Raw genomic sequence first — 23,277 nt, forward strand, 5'->3', positions numbered from 1 at the left:
CTCTTATCTGCACTTGTTGTACTCAAGGATTCCCACCTGGAAGCTTTGTATAGAGGACCTGGACCCTTTAGGAATGGGTGGACAAGATGAATTGATGGGGTTCCTTGCAGATGAAATCTCCTGTTTCTGGTTTGATCTTGATGCCAGTTGGGTAGGGCCCATTGTGGTGAGCAAGGTAACATCTTATGGGTTGAAAAGGGACTCGCCTAAGCTTGTGAAGCCAGAAGAAGTGTATAGTATCCTTTTGAACTACCCACAATGGTTGAGAGTGGAGGTTCTACTTCTAACTGAGTAGGCAGTTCCAGTTGTTAGTTGGGGGGCAGTGAGCACCTGAGCCCTTGGTTGCTTCAATATGGAGTATTACAGGTCTTGGTGCTTTTCTCTCTATTATTTAGCATCTATATGAAGCCACTGAGGGAGGACATATGTCAGTTTATGGTAAGGTATCATCAGTACCCTGGTGACATTCAGTTATAGATTGGCACACCAGTCCAAGCCAGATGTGCTATAGAGGTCTTGAATTGGTGCTTGGAGGCTGTTAGAACTGAACGGGGAAAAACAAGCTCAGATTAAACCCTACCAGGATGGAGTTGCTGCTCATTTGTAAATGTCTAGGGGATTAGACCCCATAGATATTCTTGATGAGTTGAGCCATGACTTAGAGGTCCTTCTGGACTCATGGCTCCTGCTTGAGCAGCAGATGGGGAGACTGTGGTCAGGAGACCTTGTTCCCAACTTCAACTGGTGTGCCAGTGATGGCTCTCCTTGAATCAGGACACCCTGTGATGGTAACTCATGCCATGACCACCACTTGCTTCAGCCACTATAAGGCATTCTATGTGGGGCTGCCTCTGAAGACAACTCAGAAGCTGCAGCTGGTACAGAATGCAGTAGCCAGATTGTTAGTGGGACAACCCCACTAAATTAGAGCTTATTGCAGGCCCAGTTCAAAGTGCTGATGATCATCCGTAAAACCCTATGCAGTAGAACACTGGGATGTATCAGGACCCACCCCACCAAAGGTGTCTTGGCCCATCTGTCCAAACATCTAGGGAGGACCTCCTGAGCCCCCCCCTTCCCGAGAGCTACAGGGGAGTTGGGCCAGGAGGCAAAACTTCTCAGTAGCAGCTCCCACACTTTGAAACACACTTCTCCTGGAGACACATCCATTTCCCATCCTCCTGGCATTTTGCAAAGCTTTCATGACCCGGCTTGATACGTTTTGTTTTTTATTTTGCCTTGGGAGGGAGGATGCCCCCTTGTTTATTATTTCTTTATTATATAAATGCATACCTTGCCTTTCAACATGAAGAGCAAGTGCTGTTTGGCATCCATCCACCTTCTTTCCACTTGCAGCTCGACAAGGGATCTTCCTCCCCTCCCCAACTCTTGCCAAATTCCCGGCTTTAAAAACCTCTCATCTGTATGCAGCCCCAAACCTCTTCAAGGGCCCCTCATTGTTGGCATTTCCAGCATTTAGAGAACCCTAGGCAGGTCCAGCCTTGCAAGACAGCCACATCCTCTTTTTCTTTAGAGAGCCAGAATAACCAATGAAGCTATTTGGCTGGTCTTTCCTCTCTCTAGCAGAGAAGCCCATTCAAATCTTTTATCCTGCAGAAACCTGCTAATGAGCACACGTCTCCTGTAAAAGGGGGGGAAATGTCATTTTTAGGTAGATGGTTGCCAGGGGTGCTTTCTCTCCCCAGCAAAGGAAGATGGGAATTGCAAAAAGAAAAGGCAAAGAGAGAAGAGCAGGAGAAAGGGAGAACCCCTTCTAACATAATAAGCAGCATGAAATTATGGGAGAAAGCAAAAGTGAGTAAAGAGAAAAATGAAGAGAGGAAGACAATAGCGGACGTGGCATAAGAGAAAGTCTGTTCTGCTAAAATCTAGACATGTTCCCATTCTTATTAGAAGTATTTATATGTTGCTGATTGGCTTGCTCTTAAAATGAGATGCATTTTTTAAAAGCGTAATATTTAAAAGCAAATCAGGGGCTGATAACCCTCTGGCTCGTATTGCATTTCTCGGAGGGGTGGGTGCCTTGAGACTTAGCAGGTGCGTGCCGAGTAACGTCCTTCATTCTGAAGAGGTGACTGGTCTCTAAAGCGCATGGGGACTGCCACATTTTGCAGTAGCTGGAGTTTTCAGCATTTGCCAAAGGTTACCAAATCATGGTACCCTAAATGATGGAGGTTCTAGAGTGCTACAGCTCGATCTGCTTTCCCCAAGGAAAGACAGTCATGGACATAAAGACAGCCCTTTGATCATCCAAGAACAATGTTGATTCAGAAAGGATCCCCAAGAGGAGACCTCGCTTGTTCAGAAGCAGTAGAGGAGACAATCATGGTGGCCAACACCTGGCTCACCAAAAGCAACCAAATCACTTTGAAGGTACAATATAATTTTATTAGCATGCTACATTGCAAAGACAAGACAAAGGAAAAAGCCACATGCAGTGGAAATTCCAGTGGGACGTTGGAATGTTTTTGATAAACCCATCCAGGGATCTTATTATTATTTATCCCTTCCAACTAGGTCACCATGCTACTTATACTATCTCTGAGATATTGTCAGTGAATAGAAACTCATAGGTTTGGTAGTGAATGCAGCTTACATGGATATGAGGGGATAGCTTTTACCACCACACCCTAGAGATGGTTTGGGAAAACATGGGTCAACTTGCATCGCTGTGATATCAGGTTACCTTGCTGTCCTGTTCTGAAATATTTTTTCAAAAGGAGTTACAGAATTCCAGACCCCTGAATGTTAATGTAATCAAAATTACAATTTCAGAATTCCATGGCTTTTGTGATGACGTTGGGATAGGGCACATTGTAATGTTGAGCATCATGTGGGCAAGCAGTATAATGCAGCTAGTTGGTAGCTCGGCTTGAATAGTCAAGCAATGAGTGTCATCCAGGCCGTCAGATTGTAAGGATAGTCATGTGTTCTTGAAGACCATCCTGCACAGAATTGATCTTGGGCAGAACCCACCTGTGCCCCAGTGAGATCCTTCAGCCAACCTTTCCAGTGAACCAGGAAACACACAAACTGAAAGAGCATGAGAAAAAAGATTGTTTACATGAAGGGTGAGGGGGAATGGTATATTTACAAATATTCTTGAAGCCTAAAAAGGAATCCGGCTAATTCCCTTTTAGGCTTCAAGAATTCCCAGAAGAGCAGGAGCACCTGAGTCTGGCAAAATCCTCATTTCAAATGAATTTCTAGCAAACAGCTTCAGTACATCAGTCACGAACTGATACTCTTTCAGCCTCACATTTGGAATAGAGCAGAGAGGTGATAGTAATATCTACAATGGTTAGAGGCAAGGCTGAGCAAACCTTTTCAGGTCAAGAGATACCCAGGATTTGTGTGATGACCTTGGGGATACATTCAAAATTCTGGGAGTTGAAGTCCACCTATCTGAAAGCAGCCAAGTTTGAGAATCTCATGTTCAGTGAATTCAGCCTTCCTTGGACTTCCTGGGCACAAGATTTGCATCATTTGGCCCTCAGGCACAGTTCTACCTTTTCATCTTAGAAATGCTAGTTGATAGAATCAATATAAATGCTTGTCCCTACCACCTCTTGGCTGGACCCAACTAGGTATGTCAGAAAAAACACAGAAAATGGACTTGAAATAAGATTTTGGACTTAATTACTTAATTCCTTAATTTTGTAAATTTTTACAAAATATATATATGAAGATTTTGAAACTAACTGTAAGAAACTTCCCATGGGAGAGTGGTGTTGATTAGATAAAAAACATGATAAGAGGGGACTTTGAAGTTTGACTAAAAGAAACCAGAAGGAATTAAAGATTATAATTAAAGGAGAAGAGACCCATGAAGCAGTATTATTTGACTATGGAAGAATTCGAGGATATTTGGGGAAAATGCACTCAGAAATTACTCTTAAGATTGTCTGCTATTATAAAAATGGATTCAAAAGAAATTATGGAACAGATTTTACTGAATTAAACGGAGACCGAAGCTGATTTGAATGTAGACCTGAAAATGAATTTTAAAATGTCAGGCTATTAGAATGACATGGAAAACGAAGTTACACTGGATTTACAAATGAAACCAGCTGATGTCTTAATAATTAATGGAGATATACAAATAATAAGTCAGAAGAGTGACCTGGATAACTTTCTTATCTTTACAAAAGATTTACAAAAGAGAGGTGCCAAACTTGTGAACGAGTTTCTGAGAGGAGAGAAAGAGAAAATGATAAGAAATCAACTTGTAGGACATTATTTGAAGAGATTAAAGATCCTTAAAAGTAAACGGAAGGAATACAAAGTGGGTTTATTTGATCAAGGTTAAAATATATATGTTATTTCTGGTAACTCAATGGAATTTTGCTGATTAGGACTGAGTGATGAGACTTTATAATTTGTTTATAGATAAGAGATGAGATATGGGAAGAAGAGATCTTTTGTTGAAATGTCAGAGAAGGTGATAAGGTACTGAAATTGTTTGTACTTGTATTGATGAAGGGGGAAGTCATTTCTTTATATATATTTTTTCTCTATTTTTTTTCTTTTTCTCTGCAGTTTTTATTTTTTCTTTTTATATTTTTCTTAGTTTGTATTCGTTTTTTATCTTTATATCTTTAAACTTTAATAAAAATTATTAAAAGAGAGAGTTGTGCTACCTTGAGCTCCTCTAGATTATAGTACCTTTCTTCCGAACAGCAATCTATGTACAGTACACACACACACACAAACCCCAACTAAACAATGAATATATAATTCTACAGAGAAACAAAAGCAAAAAAGAAAAAGAGACAAAGACAGGAAGGTGAAAAAATAAATTATTCATAATTCCCATATATCATAAAAGCTTATGAGGTTAGATCTATAGCAGTTAACATAATGGATATAATCTGCCCAGATTTGATAGAACTCTGATTCCTACCTTTTAAAGTTCATTATTCTGAATTTATCAGTAATTTTTTTCTAACAAGGTGGTTGGAAAAGCTTTGTTAATCCACAAATCAATTGTTTCATCTTCAAGAAATTTCCATTATTGAATACTAATTAATTTGGCTCCCAAAAGTAAATAAACAATCAGCTGCTTCTTTTTACATGTAGCATCGAATCATATAAATAAATGTAACAGCCCTAACTCAGCGGAGCATTCAACTATTTGTTTTGTAATTGAATTAGTTTCTCTAAAGATTTTCTGCTTTAAAAAGCGCTGTTTTGTCCCATGACCATCATACTTAGTAAAATGACCCATTTTGTGTGCAGCCATCCAATATTTTGAAGAATGATTGTGTAGTATGTACCGTATTTTTCCGTCAATAAGACGCCCCCATGTACAAGACGACCCCCACATTTCCAACCCCAAATTAAGAAATCAATATTTTAAAGATAGTGCAGAACAACATTATTTAGTAATTAGTTAACATTTACCTGATACACTCGGTGGGAGGAGGTCCAAACCGTCTCTCTGCAGCTCTATTTCCACGCTCTTTTGCATAACTGATTACATTCAATCACAAGTGAAACTGCAGATAGCTTGTCTCTGCAAACAGACTTCCTCTAATTGGTTTGTTCAGCATCAGCTGACGTCAGTTACATCAGGCTTGTGATTGGAGGAAGTCTGTTTGGGAGACAAGCTATTTCACTCGTGATTGGAGGCTAGCAATAGGAGGAAGCCTCTCTGCAGAGACAAGGTATGGGCAGTTTTGCAACCGCGCGGTTCTCTCCTCGGCTGACTTCCTTGAATAAGACGCCCTTCAATTTTTAGCGTAAGGATTTTAGAAAAAAGTATCGTCTTATAGTCGGAAAAATACAGTATGTGCTAATCTAGCTGGGGATGAGCGATAGCAAAGTAACATCTTCCACTGCAACTCTTGGATAGATCTCCTGATTTCCCAGTGATTGCTATTTTGATTCAACTTTTGGGTTGCCTAAATCAATATCCCAAATGACCTTTAAACCAATAGGAGGATCCCCTATCTCAAATTGCTATAATAGCATGTAAATTCTTGCATTATTCCTTTTGGTTGTGGCAAATAATTGAATATTGAGTTCTCAAATGTAATGTCGGTGAATTTCAGAGTTTTTGACTTCCTTCTTACCAAGAACAGTATTCAGCTGGTGCCAAAACCACCAAGTGCAACCACCTTGTACTTGGTTTCATCTTCTTGTTATTATGGAACCCAGTACTGCTATAAAAGTCATTTATCCTATCAAAGGTGTGATTCATCAATTTAGTTTTTTATTAAAAATTTTCAATACAATAAAAGTATTAAAAAATTAAAGAATAAAAAAAAGAATATAGAAAATACGAAAAAGGAAAAAAGAAATGAAAAGAGAAAGAAAACATAGAATTATGATTTCTACCCTTCCTTCTATCGAATAATGGCCATCTTATTCTTTCCACTTCCTCTTTGACCTTTTTTAATCTCTAAATTCATCAATCATCAGTTCAATCTTTTCTTCTTTCAGCAGAAAGTCCACATAAGTTTTCCAGTCTTTTAAAAAAGTCTTTATTGTTTTCTCCCTGGCCAAACTGGCCATCTTTGCCATTTCTGCAAGCTCCGTCAATTTCATAATCCAATCTTCTATTTTGGGTATTTTGTTATTCTTCCATCTTTGTGCGTACAATAATCTTGCTGCAGTCACCATATACAATATTAGTTTCCTATATTCCTTTTCCAATTCAGTGTCTGTAAAGCCCAATAGAAATAATTCCAGTTTCATTGTAATATTAATTGAATATTGAGTATTGAGTGCTGTGATGGAATGTATCTATGAAGAGGAGGGTGATGTGGGGGATAGATACAGAGATCAAGGCTATCAGGAGGGAGGGGGCACATTCCAGGAAGAGAAAGGAGACAAAAGACAACACAGTCCACAGGGGGAGTGTGGGAAGAGTAAGAACTTCAGGGTGGCTACTGCCTAGAATCTCCTAGGGTATATCCACTAGTTGCAGTAGTAGATTTAGTTCAGCAAGATCCTGTCTAAGCAAATAAAGGAATTGGACTAACTGGACTGTCTCAGCATTGTTCTTGGGCTGGCCCTGACAGGTTTTGAGCTGGTGCTAGAAAAACCAAGAACGAGCGTCCTATACTTTCTTTCATCTCATTGTTATTATGCGGCCCATTATTGCTATAAAAATCATTTACCCTATCAAAGGTGTGATTTGTCAATCATCTTAGTTAAGTTCATCCATAGTGATTCTTCACACCCCAAAAGGTAGAGGTGCTAGTGGGAAGATATCATACTGGATACTTCTCCCCCCCAATCTGAAACATTGTCTTAAAAAAGACATTATTCGTTTTACTCATTTTTGAAACGTTTTTAATATGAACTGGGATTTTAAGAAATCCCAGAATTTAATGGACAGCTATAGGAGTTTGGGAAATTATGAAGCACTCAATAAATGGATTTGCTTTTTATTCAGTAGACATCAAACTCACTTGGGAATAGATAATATTTGAGTATCTAGAACCTTTCTGAATTCTTTGCAGCGAGGGGAAATTGTGCCTACACTTATAACCAATCACGTACCAATTGTCTTTATTTTTAAACTAGATGAGAAAACAATGTTTAATTATAATTGGTGTTTTAACTCTATCTTGCTTTGTAATATCCCAGTGAAGTATCACATGGCTCAAACTTTAAGATTTTTTTTTTTTCAGGAAAATGATACAAAACAAATTTCTTTAATAGCAAGATGGGATGCCAGGAAAGCAGTTATAAGAGGGGAATGCATAAACTAGATGAGAAGGATAAAAAAGAGATTCTCGCAAATCATAAAAGTATTACTTTTGGACATGAAGAATTTACTAATGGAATGCAATAGAGTGGATTATCTTACATTTATAAACAGACCACAAAAGGAGAAAATGTAATGCCTTAAGGATAGACAAAATCTCTACTCGGCTGTTATTTTTAAAGCAGACATTTGGTAATAACTCAAGAATCTTGGCAGATAAGGAAAGATAAAGAAAAAAAGATTTATTAAAGCAATTAAGGATACCAAAGGCCAGATTGCCACTATGACTATTGATATCAGTAAAGAATTTATCAAGGTTCTAAAGCAGTGTTGTCCAAACTTGGCCACTTTAAGATGAGTGGACTTCAACTCCCAGAATTCCCCAGCCAGCATGGCTGGCTGGGGAATTCTGGGAGTTGAAGTCCACTCATCTTAAAGTGGCCAAGTTTGGACAACACTGTTCTAAAGCAATTATAGAGACTGCATATTCAACATTGGCCCAAATTACTCTATATTGAATAGGCTTAATTTTCCAAAACTATCCCAAGTTCTGTCTTCTTTTTCTAATTCAGAAATTATACAGCCTTCAAGAAAGAAACTCTTGAGCCAGATGGACTGACCAGAGCATTTTACAAAGAACTTGTAGCTGGATTTTCATCCTTTTGTAACACGTTACGTTTGAGATGTTTTTTCCTTACTTCCTAAAATAGTAGTTCTTAAATGGTTTGAAGAAATTACTCCTTTTCCCAGCCTTGAATAATGTCATTACTCACCCACCCACACAAGCCAGATTCTGTGGTCAGGATACCTGGCTATAAAGACAGGAGCCCAGTCAGTCCCTGCTCAGTTGCCTGTAGACTGTAGCAGACCACCTTGCCTCTGAAGATGCCAGCCAGAGTTGCCAGCGAAATGTCAGGAAATCTGTTCTCTAGACCACGGTCATGAAGCCCTGAAGCCCAACACTGCCCGATAGATTCTTGTTATTTTACACAAGTGTCTCAGCAGCTGCAGTCCCAACTCACAAACAAGCAATTACAAATTGCTCCATTACCCCCAGGATATGCCCAAATTATCTATCTATCTATCTATCTATCTATCTATCTATCTATCTATCTATCTATCTTCATCTATATCTATCTATCCATCATCTAATTATCTGTCATTATCATCTATATCTATCTGTCATCTATCATCTATCATCTATCATCTATCATCTATCATCTATCATCTATCATCTATCATCTATCATCTATCATCTATCTAATTATCTGTCATTATCATCTATATCATCTATCATCTATATCTATCATCTCTATCTCTATCATCATCTATCTAATTATCTATCTATCTATCTATCTATCTATCTATCTATCTATCTATCTAAAAACTGGGGTAATTAGCCCCAGCTTCTGTCAGGTTCAGCCCAAAGAACTCCAGGAGACAATGTAAATACAGTTCTGTTGCGTTTATTAGCTACAACCTCCAGACAGCAAATCTCCCCAGACTGAACCCTAGTTCCCAAGCCAGCCAGCCAGCCACAACACCGTGAATTCCTTAGGGAGGTGCCAGCCTCATCTTCTTGAACTTTCCATGCTCCTGCTGGGGGCCAAGAACACGCTTATCTCCCTGAGCCTGGCCTTCATAAGTCCATTCCATCACAGTTTCAGAACCACTGTCCTAGAAAGGCTGAAATATAATTTTAATTCCTAGTTGGGCAAAGACCCACTGGCTCTAACCTCGTCTAGATCTATTTCACTTCTTAGTGCAGATTGTAAATTATGAACAAAAATATTGGTGAACCATTTTAAATCAGTTGTAAGTAAGATTATTCATTTAGATCAATTGGGTTTTATTCCAAAAAGAAGTACCGAGAATATTAGGTTCAAAAATGCACACAAAAATTGGGTTTGGCTTAACCGTGGATCACAAATATATATAGTAATACTTTTTTAAAGTACCTGTATATGCTTGTGGATAAGCCCATCCACGGATAAGTTGACTCTCGGACTTTTAACCAAAATGTTATGAAAAATGTGCCACTCGTGCAGAAGCCAATTTTGAAAATTAAAACATATGAAAATTTCTAGGGTCAGCTTATCCATGGGGGGCACATTTTTCATGGTATTTTGATTAAAAATCAGCTTTTTTAGACTACCAGTTATATCCCATATATACTTGCTGATAGGCTCATCCAAGTCGACCCTCAAATTTTCAACCAAAATACCATGAAAAATGTGCCACCCAGGAAGAAGCCAATTTTAAAAATTAAAACATGAAAATTTTAGGGATGGCTTATCCACAGTTGGTATGGATATGTTGCGGTGACCTTTCTAAAGCAGGTACTAATGAAATTAAAATGTGGGCACTATTTTCTCAATATGATTGACCAGACTTACACTTCTACTAAAGTGCAGATAAGGCTCAACAATCAGAGTTTAGATCCCACTGTAATTTTGAAAGCCACTAAACAAGGATGCTCCCATCACCTCTTTTATTTCATTTGTCTTTAGAAGCTTTAGTAATTGCAGTGCATATTAACAAACACATTCAAGCGGTAAAACTTGGGAATAATTGGTGTCTACTAAGCTTATTGGCAGATGATGCGGTATTTGCATTGTTGAACTCTAGCTGTGCAGCCAAATTTGTTTAGGAGCAGAGTGAATTTTCAAAAATTGCATATGATGTTTTTCCATATTTCTCCCATCATTCACAGAGAGGTGTCTAATGATTTAGGAATCTCAGTTGCCAACAAATTCCTACAGGGTATCTGCAGAATATGGTCAAAAAGTCAAGATGTTGAACATGATGGTTCAATTGAAGCTTCACAAAGGTATAGGGTGGCCTAATAAATAAATAAATAAATATTACTTTTAAAAAATGCAGAGCTTTGATCACAGTCACCATCTTGACTTTTTGACTACACCCCAAATCCCTGAAATATTTAGGGATCAACATTATTAAAAATATATTTTTAATTATTCAATAATTTAAACCAACTGGGAATAAAAGAAAGAAAGGAATGAAATTTGAACTAAATGACATTTGAATATTTCAGGTCGGATAGAGGGTGTTAAAATGAAAATGCTTTCAAAAATTAACTTTTTATTTCAATTCCCCCTGCTAGCAATTCCAGATAGAGTATTAATGATATAGCAGAAGATAGTTTTAGCTTTAATTCTAAGAAATTGATAATCAGTAGGTAGATTTTATATGGCCACTGAAACAGAGAGGTTGGAGGAGGGGTCTCAATTTTAAAAATGCATTATCAAGCAGCACATTTAGGTCATTTAATTCCATTCATATTAGAAAACACAATCAAACAGTGGAATTATGTAGACAGTATAATATTCAGTGGAACCTGACAGTTTCTTAAATCATAGTTTTCATTTGGCATCTGAGACCCAAAAGAGCAGCTATAACCCTTGGTTGATGAAGCTCTTAAAAGCTCTTGGCTTCATCAGCTCTCTGATTCAATGGATTACAGATGGATCACAGAACCATGCAGGTCAGGAGACTGGCTTTGGATCCTGATTCATTCATCTGTTTTGGAAGGATTGGGAGGCCACCCAACCCAACTCTGGGACAAATTTGACCTAGCTCAATAACCTGAAGCTCTACTTCTCCCACTGCTACTGTTGAGAGTACTGTTGACTATGTTTGAAAAGTAAAATGTTAGAGGAACATAAAAATAAGCTAGAATTTTTATTTTGCTCTAACATTTTACTTTTCAAACATAGTCTTTCTGCTCAGGTTTAAGATAATAATGGAACAAATTTCAGATTTGGCAAATTTATCTCAATTATCTTGCCTTATTTTACCCATTCAGCCTGCTAAGTACCCAGCAAAGCCACTGGAGGCAGTTAGCATAAATAATGTATAATAAAATAATATATTATGGCCAAATATAATGTCGTAATTGTAGAAAAGATCAAAAGTGGGCCGTTTCAGTAACTGTGTTAAGTGTGTTGGGTGACGGTATCCTTAAAATTATAAAATATAAAGTAGGCATGAAGTAAATGAAGAAGGCGAGGAAAATGTGACAGCAATTGAGTTGACATTGATGCAAATGTGATGCTTTGCACAGTTCTCTCTGTGTTTGAGATATTAGGAATATCTAGTATAACATTTTACACATTAACAGTAAAAAGACAAGCTCCTATCCCAAGCTGCTCACATTCAAAGATTCAACCTAGAGCCGTAGCAAAAAGGGAGTTTCAATCCTATTTTGGAAAAGAATGAATGAGGATTAGAGGATTGTACCAAAAACATCATAGTTGAGGGGGGATTTGAAAGGAAAAGAAGAAATCAGATCAGTTCAATAGAGAAATATCAGAGAGGTATCCTATCTCCATCCCCTGTACAGAAAGTCCCAGTGATTTCTGAGGACTTGTTCTAAGCTAGAATACTTGAGTCTGCAGCCTTCATGAACATGTCTTTCAAACAACAGAAGACAACAGGATATGGAATAGTTACGCTGGCAAGGAATCAGAAAAAAATCAATCATTGCACTGATTTCATACATAATAGCCTGTTGCAGGGGTGTCCTGGGGGTGGGGGATGTTAAAAAGTCTGACTGTGACTATGTGATTGAAGCTCCACCCTTGGAGTGTCACATGTACGATGCCCATAGAAAACAGAGTAGGGCTTCGATTGTACATTCATGGCTGCCATCCTAATTTTTTTTTTTTTAACACACACACAGGCACTCCTGCCCTGATGCAAGTCTGTTCAAGAAGCGCTTGACCCCAAACTGCAATAGCAATTTGTACTTGTCTTTGGCTGATGACCGTTTCTCAGAAATGAATAATGTTGGAAAAGAATAAGCAGAGAAATGTTGGGACAGCTTTAATAGAACCAAGGAACTGCTGGCCTAGGACCCAACCTGCATTTGAATCCAGTTGGGTCACACAGAAGAGGGGATCAGATGGACAAGTAGATTTCATGCTGAGATGTATTCAGTTTGACCATTCAAATACTCATTCAGCACATGAAAGATAGTTATACAATGCTTTCTCAGCAGCCTTTCCCAAAGTTGGGGAATTTTGAAAAGTCAAGGTCCTTCTCCAAAGTCTGCTATTAGTTGAGTTCAATCCAGGAGCTTGACGATCATTGCAGGCTGTTTAACTTCAGAACTGGTGCCATGGGGCTGTTATGGAGAAAGCTTTTATTACTTCTTTGTTTGTTTAATGGACATCCCACCATGATCTCATGACTCTCAGCAGTTTACAAGATATCCAAAATAAATAAAGTATTCATGGCATAATTAAAAGAAAACTCAAATCATATAATTAACAATATCTAACAGAAGAATAAAAAGTAAAAGATGTTGCAATAAGTAGCCACCTTCTGAAGACCATCAAGGCTACCTTAATCTCTATAGGGGGGTGGGGTGGGGGGGTATTCCACCATACTAGTCATCTTCTCTCTGCATTTGCTGGCATCAAACTGGAGGAAAAGGTCCCCAAAGCCATCCCATTCTCTTCAAGCATTATGGTTAAGTTAATAGAAGCAAGTTGACATACTTAGAACACACCTCCTTCCATAGGAACAATTTTCTGGGTTCACAGAAGATGCTGAGCCCAAACCAACCAAACCATATTATAGCTAAGTACAAGGCTTGAACCTCATTCATGAGTGTGACCAACCCTATATTGCTAATCCAGATTGCCAGTGACTTTCTTAAGCTGTCAAAAAGGATTTTTCCAGCCCAACTTGCAAATGCTGGAAATTAAATTAGGTATTTGTTGTTGGCAAAACATGGCCAGCCTTCCACTGAGAGTTCACTTTGTTGTCTGCTAAAAAAGAGCTGTGCTGAACATTTTAAACATGTCCTGGCTTTCAGGTGGCTTTTTTGAAGCCTTAAGGGCAAAATAACCCCCTTTCAAAAGGTTATGGGTTGATACGAGAGATTTATTTGGATTTTCCAGGAAGAGATTGCTGTTTAAATTAATTTTATGGGGAAACCATAGGTTTTCCTCTTTTTTTCCCTTTGCTTTTTTAATTTTAAAAAAGTCCCATGCCATTCACAGTGTTGCAAGGGCTGTCTGTCCCATCAGCAACCCTTCCTGTAATGCCTTGAGGAGGAGAATAATATTGAATTCCTCCTTGGGCATTCCAAGAACTTCCCACATATTGGAAGCAACATTCCTGTACATTTTTTAAAATTTTAATTTAATATCTTTATTTTTAACAAAGCAATCTTTAATCTTACAAAAAGAAAATAAACATAAAAAAATTAAAAATACCAACTAAGAAGGGGAAAAAATCTTATATTTTATACTTACCAATAGTCATTGGTTTACCAATGAATTCACTACTGTAATGTAAACCAGTGTTTCTCAACCTTGGCAGCTGGCTGGGGAATTCTGGGAGTTGAAGTCCAGACATCTTAAAGCTGCCAAGGTTGAGAATCACTGATGTAAACAATACAAGATATTATTGTAAGATATCACAAAATCTCTGCCCCAGCATTCCTGTCCATGGTTGATTGCAGAGAATGAGAAAACAGGTCTCTGCCCCATTAGGCTTTCAATCTAAGAAAGACCGCAAAGGGACAGTTCATGAAAGTGCTCTGTTTTGGAAGCCAAGGATATAAAACATAAATAATAATTCTTCATAAGGTGCTTGATTTTGGTATTTAAATGTGTTTTGCTCTGTTTTCCTTCATCATTGCTAGCAATAAAAATCAGATTTTATCCTGATACCTTCCCTTAATTTTTTTGTTTTACAGCTATCTAGACAGCTTAGATCGAATTGGAGCTGCTGATTACCAGCCCACAGAGCAAGATATCCTTCGAACCAGGGTCAAAACAACCGGCATTGTAGAAACCCATTTCACATTCAAAAACCTCCATTTCAGGTGAGAAAGATGCAGGCAGGTTGAAAGAATCGCCCCGACTGGGCAGATAATAAGCTGGTGTGGCTCTCGTCCTTTTCATTTACCGGTGGGCAGGCTTGGGTTGTGGTGTTTTGTTTGAGGTCCCACAAAATGGCTGCCATGGTAAGTGGAGCTTGTCACAGGCTGGTTCATCTGCTTACCACCACCACTCATCTAAACCCAAAGGATGTCCTTCCCTTCCCTTCCCTTCCCTTCCCTTCCCTTCCCTTCCCTTCCCTTCCCTTCCCTTCCCTTCCCTTCCCTCCCCTCCCCTCCCCTCCCCTCCCCTCCATGCACCAATACAGCATCTTTCTGATGAATCCAAAGCTTTGCCTGACCCTGGAAATTATCTACACAACTCCGCAAAAAGTCATTCCCAAACTTCATATTGGTGGTGGAATAAAACCTGCAGTGGATGGAGTCATGGTGCCAAGAGGATAGAGCCAGAGAATTTATAATAAGCAAGGAAAGAAAGAAAGAAAGAAAGAAAGAAAGAAAGAAAGAAAGAAAGAAAGAAAGAAAGAAAGAAAGAAAGAAAGAAAGAAAGAAAGACATCTTTGTATTTTAAAGGTGGACTCTGCCTTTTTGTGCATTTCCTGAAAACTGCCATTTTCGGCAATTCTGGGTAGAGGCTGCTGTTTTAACTGCGTTCATTCATTCATTCATTCATTCATTCATTCAATTTATATAGCCACCCATCTCAACTGCATGACTCTGGGTGGCTTACAACAACAAAGAGCAATACGATCAAACAATACAAATTAACAAAATCCACAGCTGGATCTAAAAACAATCCCTGCTCAACAGAACTACTGCATGGGCTCCATCGCACATCTAGATCCCCATGCCTGATGGCACAAATTACCAAGGATAGTCTCTTTGATTTAGATTTATGCCGCCATCCTGGAAGAAGGCAATGAAGTTGGCTTCTTTCTCTCTTCTCCATCACTTTGAAATGCTGTAGCTAGAACCAGGGAACTCCATGGCTATTGTTAGACTGGGAAGTTCAAAAAAAACATCACAGAAGAAGTCAACAGCAACCACTTGTACTTTGTTGCCAAGAAAACTACAAAGATGTGTCCATAAGGTCACCAAAAGCTGAGCTAGGCTAGAAGGAAACTTCACTTTTACCATCCATTAGAGATGTCACCTTAAGTGCCCCATTCTCATCCAAACCAAAGCACATTTTCCCCAGGAATAATCAATGCATACAAGTTTGATACTTGAGAACCACGGTGTTGAGATGGATGCTGGTGATAGTTCTTTAGTTTGGTTCTTACCTTTCTCTCCAACATCAACATTGATCCAGAAGGATTTCATTAGGCCAAATTGTTGTATAAACACCAATTGGAGGCCTCAGCTTCCAGCTCCATCTCAGGTAACATCTGGGTCAGACCAGAGGTAGTCATTTATTTATTTATTTATTTATTTATTCATTCATTCATTCATTCATTCATTCATTCATTCATTCATTCATTTATGTTAGTAGACTTGCCCCTGCCCATCTCCCCACAATGGGGGACTCTGGGCGGTTTACATCAAATTAAAACCATAAATACATAATTAAAAGTTATAAAGAAGAACCACACTTACACAGATAGAAAAAAGATAAAAAATCCAAGAGGCTGGTGGAAGCCACACTAGGCCTCTAGGGGGCTAGCCAACCCCATTTCTGACAACCTCCCTCCCCGCCCCAGGCCAGATGGCAGAGCCAGGTCTTCAAATCCCTCCAAGAGGCCGGGAGTGAGGGGGCCTGTCTCACCTCCGGGGGCAAGATGTTCCAAAGGGCAGGGGCTACAGCAGAGAAGGCCCGCCTTCTGGGCCCCGCTAGTCGGAGTTCTTTTGCCGAGGGGGTCTGGAGCATGGCCTCTCTGTGAGATCGGGTGGGACGGGTTGAAGTCGTGGGGGTGAGGCAGTCCCTCAGGTAGCCTGGCCCCATGCCATGTAGGGCTTTAAAGGTGATAACCAACACCTTGAATTGGACCCGGAAGCAAACCGGTACCCAATGCAGCTCACAGAGCAAAGGTGTTATATGGATCCTTCTTCGGACCCCAAAAATCACTCATGCGGCTGCATTCTGGACCAGCTGAAGCTTCCGGATACTCTTCAAGGGTAGCCCCATGTAGAGCGCATTGCAGTAGTCTATCTTTTAATTCATTTCTTGTACCAGTAACCATTTCCAAGCACAAAATTAATCTGACTTCATTGCACAGATTCATGAATTGGACTAACTGGAAATAGGGGCAGCAAGGAAGACTCCTAAGCATGAACTTTAAAAATGGCACTGTCTACTTTGATCCTAATATATGTCATCTGGGTTTCACCCCAAACTATTTCATTTTGTAATCTGGACTTAAAGTAGAGATGCATAATTTGAAATCCAAATATAATCATGAAGTCTTTGGTTTGGCCCCCCAGAAATGACCTCTCCATTTTTAATGTAATAATAATAATAATAATAATAATAATTATTATTATTATTATTATTATTATTATTATTATTATTTATTTATCATGTTTATATAGCCACCCATCTCACACAAGGTGACTCTGGGTGGTGTACGACAACAACAACAACAACAACTATTATTTATTTATTTATTTATTTATTTATTTATTTATTTATTTGGCTTTAAACTTGTATGCCGCCAGACTCCCAACAACTCTGGGTGGCTCACAATAATTAAAACAAAGAAATTACAATAAAACCAATAAAAGGAAAAAAGATAAAAGATGGCAAGGACAACAGAAGGGGAAATGACTCATATGGGTTATAAGCAGATTGCTTCTGTGAATGTTAATTTTGCTCCATGTCTAATCCACATCTTTGTCCTTCCTGCCTCCGTTTGGGAGTGCTGCTGCCCTTGACCTGCCATTCTGAGGACAAGTATGGCCTTCACGTGAAGATGTTTATCCTCTTTTGTGCAAGACAATAACAAAGAGTTTTCATTGTTTCTCCTTAAGGCTGTTTGATGTTGGGGGTCAGAGATCAGAGCGCAAGAAGTGGATCCACTGTTTTGAGGATGTCACGGCAATCATTTTCTGTGTCGCACTGAGTGGGTATGACCAGGTACTTCATGAAGACGAAACCACGGTGAGTATTTTTCTGGCTGAAAGAATCCCTGAGATACCATGGCTTTTCTATTTCTGTATTTCGTCCATAGCCACCACACAATCAGGGGTCCTTTCTTAATCCCAAAGGATCTAACAATATACTTTATTGCTCACATGTCTTCCTTTGACACAATGGAGATCCCTTATCTACCGATCCACGGTTGGATTTAAGTCTCTCCATTCAGCAGGACGGTCTTAGCCTGGGTAACCACTTCTTGCACTCCCAAAAATTGGTCAAGAATTTGTCTACAAGTCTATCCTTTCTCATTGGTTATATCTGACCAGGTGTCCCTGATGAACAACAGCTTTTTTTAAAAAAAGAACTAAACCCTAAAGGTTTTTATTTTTTATTCCTACTCTGCTGGGAGTGGGAGGGAGGGGAGGAAAGGAGGACCTGAAAGCTAGACTGCTGTCCAAGGTGCTGACAGAAAGGAAATCAAGGAACAGGACAGGTAGAAAAGAAAATGTTTGAAATAAACTGAATATGAACAGATGCCATTGTTGAAGAGAAAGGTTGTGGCTGTTCATCAGAGTCATCAAATTGCTTTTTTCTCCATTGCAAGCATGCATGAAAAGTCAAGACCAGGTTTCAAAATCCTAATGCTAATGAAAAGTGTGAAAGTGGGCATATGTTGAGGAGGTTGTTAATACATAGTAGATAACACTGTCCCAGTCATTTATTAACTAACATTTCTATGGGGATCTACTTCTAATGGCTCAGAATGGTGTGTGTGTGTGTGTAGTATTAAAAACAACACAGCAGTATACAATAGTATGCATTATAATGGCATAACATGTGTAAATGCTAACACCTAACATCCCCAGATGCTCTCTCCCACAGCCACATTTATAATTCTTTACATAAACTCATCTCGATCTTTCCACCAATTCTGTGAATAAATTGCTGCATAGTTTTCATAGGTGCCCCTCATAAGGCATGGAGGGGGAGGGATTGAGAGAGACAGAATGGTCAGACAAAAATGTAATTATTTCATCAAATGTTAGCTTTGTGTGAAGGGCTGGGCCTCAGTTCAGTTATGCCCATCCACACTCCAAAGGAAGCAAAGACAGCTTATATTGAAAACTGTTCCTATTGGAACTTCCGAAAGAGATTTGACTCACTCACTCTTGATCCAAGCACTAGCAACCAGCAACAATGGAATTTTACAGGGGTGGGGTGGGAATGGGAATGGGAATGCAAGGCAGGAATGGTAGAGGAGACATATGAGTGCAAGGAGTCCTTTGCCATCCACACTACACTTGAGATTTAGCACTGAAGATGCTAACTTGCTGGGTAATGAAACGTCTGCAAGAAAACAACCAAGCTCAGAGAACCCAAGGGACTCCAAGATTTCAGATCTGACAGGGCAATCTGTTCACCAGTCTGGGCTTCCATTTCCCCCAAGTTGTGGAGAGAGCGCTTCTGAGCAGAAGGCTGTGAGTAATACCAAGGAAAAGGTGTTGAGCAATGAACCCCTCCTTCCCTCCTGAATGGATTTGGGGGTGGGGGAGAAAAACAGAAAAGTGGGAGAGTTACAGATGATGTCATCAACTGAACCGCACAATATTTTATTTATTTTATTTATAAAATATTTATTTAACCCCTGTGAAATGCAGCATTTGGAACAAGGTGGTTGGGCCATCAAAGCTTTGTCTGGAAACACCCAGATTTTGCAGAAAGAGAAGATGGTTTCTTTGTAATAACTGGTTCATATCAGGAGTTGCAAGATTAAGTAAAATTATTCTGGTCTGAATGGAGGGGACCAGGTTATGGATTATGATGTTTCTATAAATAAATGTACAGAGGATTGTAAATAATTTTTGAACTGGTGAAAATTTAGCCCTTCTGATTCTTATTTTCTTCCTTTTTTATCCTTTTAGGCAGGAAAAGTGGTAGAATTTGAGGTGGGGGCAGAGTGAAGCTAGAGAATCCTCATTTGCTAAGCTCTTATGAATCTGTTGCCTTTTCCTTCTCAGTCACAATTCCTAAGCATGTACTTGGCTGTGAATTTCCAAATCATTTCTTGTTTTACATTGTCAATTTTACTCTGAATTATGCAAAGGTCTCATTCTGGGCTGGCAGATTACCAATGCATTTAACTACCCATTCAAGAAAAATGCACATTGGCAAGTCTTACATTTTCCAGGTGGGGTATCTCCTAGAAGTATTGGGACTACAATTCTTCAACACAGTGGTTTTTCTTTCATATACCTAAGAACGTTGTTACCTTGAATCATCCTGATGTAAAATTTAGGACGTTTCAGGACATTTCAGAAGCTCAAAATGTTAAAAAGCAGACTAAAGCTTGAAAACAAACAACAAATAAACACAATGGAGAGAGAAAAGTTATTAAATGAAGCTTCCGCAATTTTTCTCCCAGGCTTCAACCTGTGAGTCCTTGTATCATAAATCTCTGCCATATAACTGTAGGCCTTGTGGGTTTGATACTGCAAATAGAAACAAATACTTACCTTGCAAGCGAATCTTGGGTATTCCTTCAAGTGGATGGGTTTTAAATGTCAACAGCCCATTCTGCTTCTAACAGAAGTGGTTTCAAGATTCGGCTGCCTGTTTCTAAGCTGGGGGAGAACAGAACAGGGAGCACCAGGCTTGTCCTATAGTCTAAGAGGATTATTAATTTAGGGTCTTTGGATCTTAGAATTAAATGGATTGGATCAAGAGGCAAGTGCAGATGCTTGTACCAAAGGAAAAAAATCACCTGGTGCCTAGCTGGGAAAAAGATTAAGTTGCACTTCTTTGACGTTGTTTTACACTACGTTATACCAGTTGCTTGCATAACATTCTGCAGAACGTATTGTCTCCATGTTACCTATTTTTTCCCTTTCAACTACTAAAGGGTAGAGTTCACAGAAGATGCAAAAGTTGGTTATTGAATTAACTTCCTTTCTGGGTATGCCCAACGCATTGAAGCAACTAACTCAACCCGAGTGGATCATAGTTGATTCACTTCATGAATTCTTTGAAAGATAACTGTGTTTGAACCCTCACTGGAGTGAGGGTTCCTTTGACAGAGCTACACAGCTGTATAACTGTGCAACCCCCAGAGATCCATCTAGCTTCCCCCTGTTGATGTTTAAAAAGTCATGGAAAACATAGCTACGCTCCCATGCCTTGGGGCAGGATGGTGGTTGATCCCCGTCAAATGTTTTATTGTTATTTAGAGTCTTTCTGGGCACTTATGATATGCTCCTTTTTAAATTGTTCCTACTTTTCGGAAGTAAGGCACCAAAGGTCTAAAATGAATGAATGAATGAATGAATGAATGAATGAATGAATGAATGAATGAATGAATATAAATCCAATATGCTAAGCCTTCAAAAAAATTAACCAAGCTGAAAAATAACCATGCATAATGTATTGTGCAAATAGAGCTGCAGTGTTTTTAACTGGCCTGGTTAGCATGCTGTCTGAATTGCCTCTACACTATAATATTTTAAAGTGAAACAGTAATCTGGGAAGAATAACATCTGCACAATAGTTAGGAAATGCAAGAGTGGAATGAAAGATTCACAGAAGAGCCACTTAATTTATTCTCCAGAAGAACTAGGTAACTCTGTTTCATTTCACTTTCGAAAAGGGGATTAAGGTGTATCTTTTACAGCAGGCTTCCTTGGGAGCCATTCTGAAGTTTGCATGAGATCCAAAAAGGCTGACTAAACTTGCATTTGTTAGTTAAAAGATAATCTTGTTGTACTTTTTTTGCAGGGGGGGTGTTGATGAACAATTGCTTGCAATTATTTTTCTGCTAGCTTTGTAATTTTAGTAAGAAGATAGGGTATAATGATATGAAGACACAAGGGCATGTCTTGTTTTTGATAACCTTGAGTTTTCTGAAACTTTTGCTCACTTTAGGTTTCAAAATATTAGTCTCCTTGGATGGGGTCAGAGACAAACAGAACTTTTGTTTAGGTGACAAGTATATTTATGGGATCAGAAACTCAGCATGGCCAGACCTGATTGTTTCTTGATTCTTGGATGGGACACAACCAGGAAATCCCAGAGCTGTAGAACAGACTGGGAAGTTTTAAAAAAAAGTCCCTTGGTCTTTTGGCAAATATTTCCATACTGTTGTCCAGAAAAAACTGCACAGACATGACCTTGAAGTCCCCTGGAGTCAAGTTTGACTTGGAGGAAGCTTGGTAAATGTAACTGGAGGATTCTAATACCCCACATCCCAAACTGTCAAGCCATAGAAAATATCCAAAGACAGCTGATTAACTCTAATCAATTCTCAGGTTCATGCAAAAGACTGGATCAAATAGTTCATCAATATGAGGAAATGAAATCTTGGAGTAAGAAATTCCACTCTATCTTCTTTTTCCTAGAAAAGTGACTGACTCCAAATGTTGGCTGTGCATTAAATCAACTGGTTGGAGATGGAAAGATAGAGAGATAGAGATAGATGGTGATAGATATATGGTGATAAATAAATAGGGATGAGATAGATAGATAGATAGATAGATAGATAGATAGATAGATAGATAGATAGATAGATAGATAGATAGATAGACAGACAGACAGACAGACAGACAGACAGACAGACAGACAGACAGACAGACAGACAGACAAGAAGGAAAGAGATGCTTAAGTCCAAACAATATATTGGCTGGGAAGTGGGTACCAGTTGCCTGAAAGATCTCTGAGCACCATGTTTGGCCAGGAAGGGCAAATACTGTTTGGCTTGTGCTTCTCAGGGAGTGAAAAATTGAGAGCAAAGTTACATGCTGATAGTGTCCAACAAGATCTGAAAATAGTTAAAACCACCTGGATAAAATTCCAGTATCTTCCTGCCTTCCTGCCTTCCTGCCTTCTCCTTGGTTAGCAGTAGCTAACCAATTCTCATCAAGAGTCTGAAGTGATTCTCAAACTTCAACCCCAATGTTCCTGCCCTCATCTTAAAATACAAAAGGCTTGTGGTGTCCTTTGATCCCTTTACAGTCAGGTAGATGTACTGCTCAAATATGTGGATTGTGGGGGTTAACATGAAATGTGACTTCTGGTTTTGAAAGTTCAAGCATATACATGGTACAAATGACAATATGTATACGTATGCAAACAAACAAAAATTCCTGCAAACAGAACCAAACATCACATAAATATTTGATTGATTGATTATGTGCCATCAAGTTATTGTCAACTTTTAGGGACCACATAGATAGATTTTCTCTGTGATGATCTGTCCCTAACCTGGTCCTTCAGCTCTTCCAATGGCACCCCCGTCGCCACTGTAACCGAGTCTACCCACCTGGCTGCTGGTCATCCTCTTCTTCCTTTCCCCACATAGCTATTTAATGTAAGTAAATACAAGTGTGACAATGCAGATTTGGAAGCTGTTAGTCATTATAGCCATGGGAAACTTCAATTTCCAGTGCTTCTGCAGAACACAAACATCTCAACCTATTTTTGAATGATTCACATATATTATACCAACATTCTCTAGCCTGATGTCTTCCAAATGTATTTGCAAATGTTGCTTTCTTACAATTTTGTGTGTTTATCATACTGCACATTCGGTGGATGCTGGGA

General features: G+C 39.0%; 1 protein-coding gene across 2 annotated transcripts in view; it reads left to right on the forward strand.

Annotated features, from left to right (window-relative positions):
* The window catches only part of GNAO1 (G protein subunit alpha o1), a 215,640-nt gene that overhangs the window by 155,207 nt on the left and 37,156 nt on the right, over positions 1-23,277 (forward strand). For both annotated transcript variants that reach the window (XM_088135920.1, XM_088135919.1), the window contains exons 5-6: positions 14,469-14,597; positions 17,580-17,709. In XM_088135920.1, the coding sequence (XP_087992046.1) occupies positions 14,469-14,597; positions 17,580-17,709 (259 nt within the window). The remainder of the gene's footprint in view (positions 1-14,468; positions 14,598-17,579; positions 17,710-23,277) is intronic.

The sequence above is a fragment of the Python bivittatus genome, unplaced genomic scaffold (assembly GCF_059951505.1).
Source record: "Python bivittatus isolate LINGU-HERP-01145 unplaced genomic scaffold, Pbiv_v1 ctg000190_np1212, whole genome shotgun sequence".
NCBI classification, from domain to species: domain Eukaryota; kingdom Metazoa; phylum Chordata; class Lepidosauria; order Squamata; family Pythonidae; genus Python; species Python bivittatus.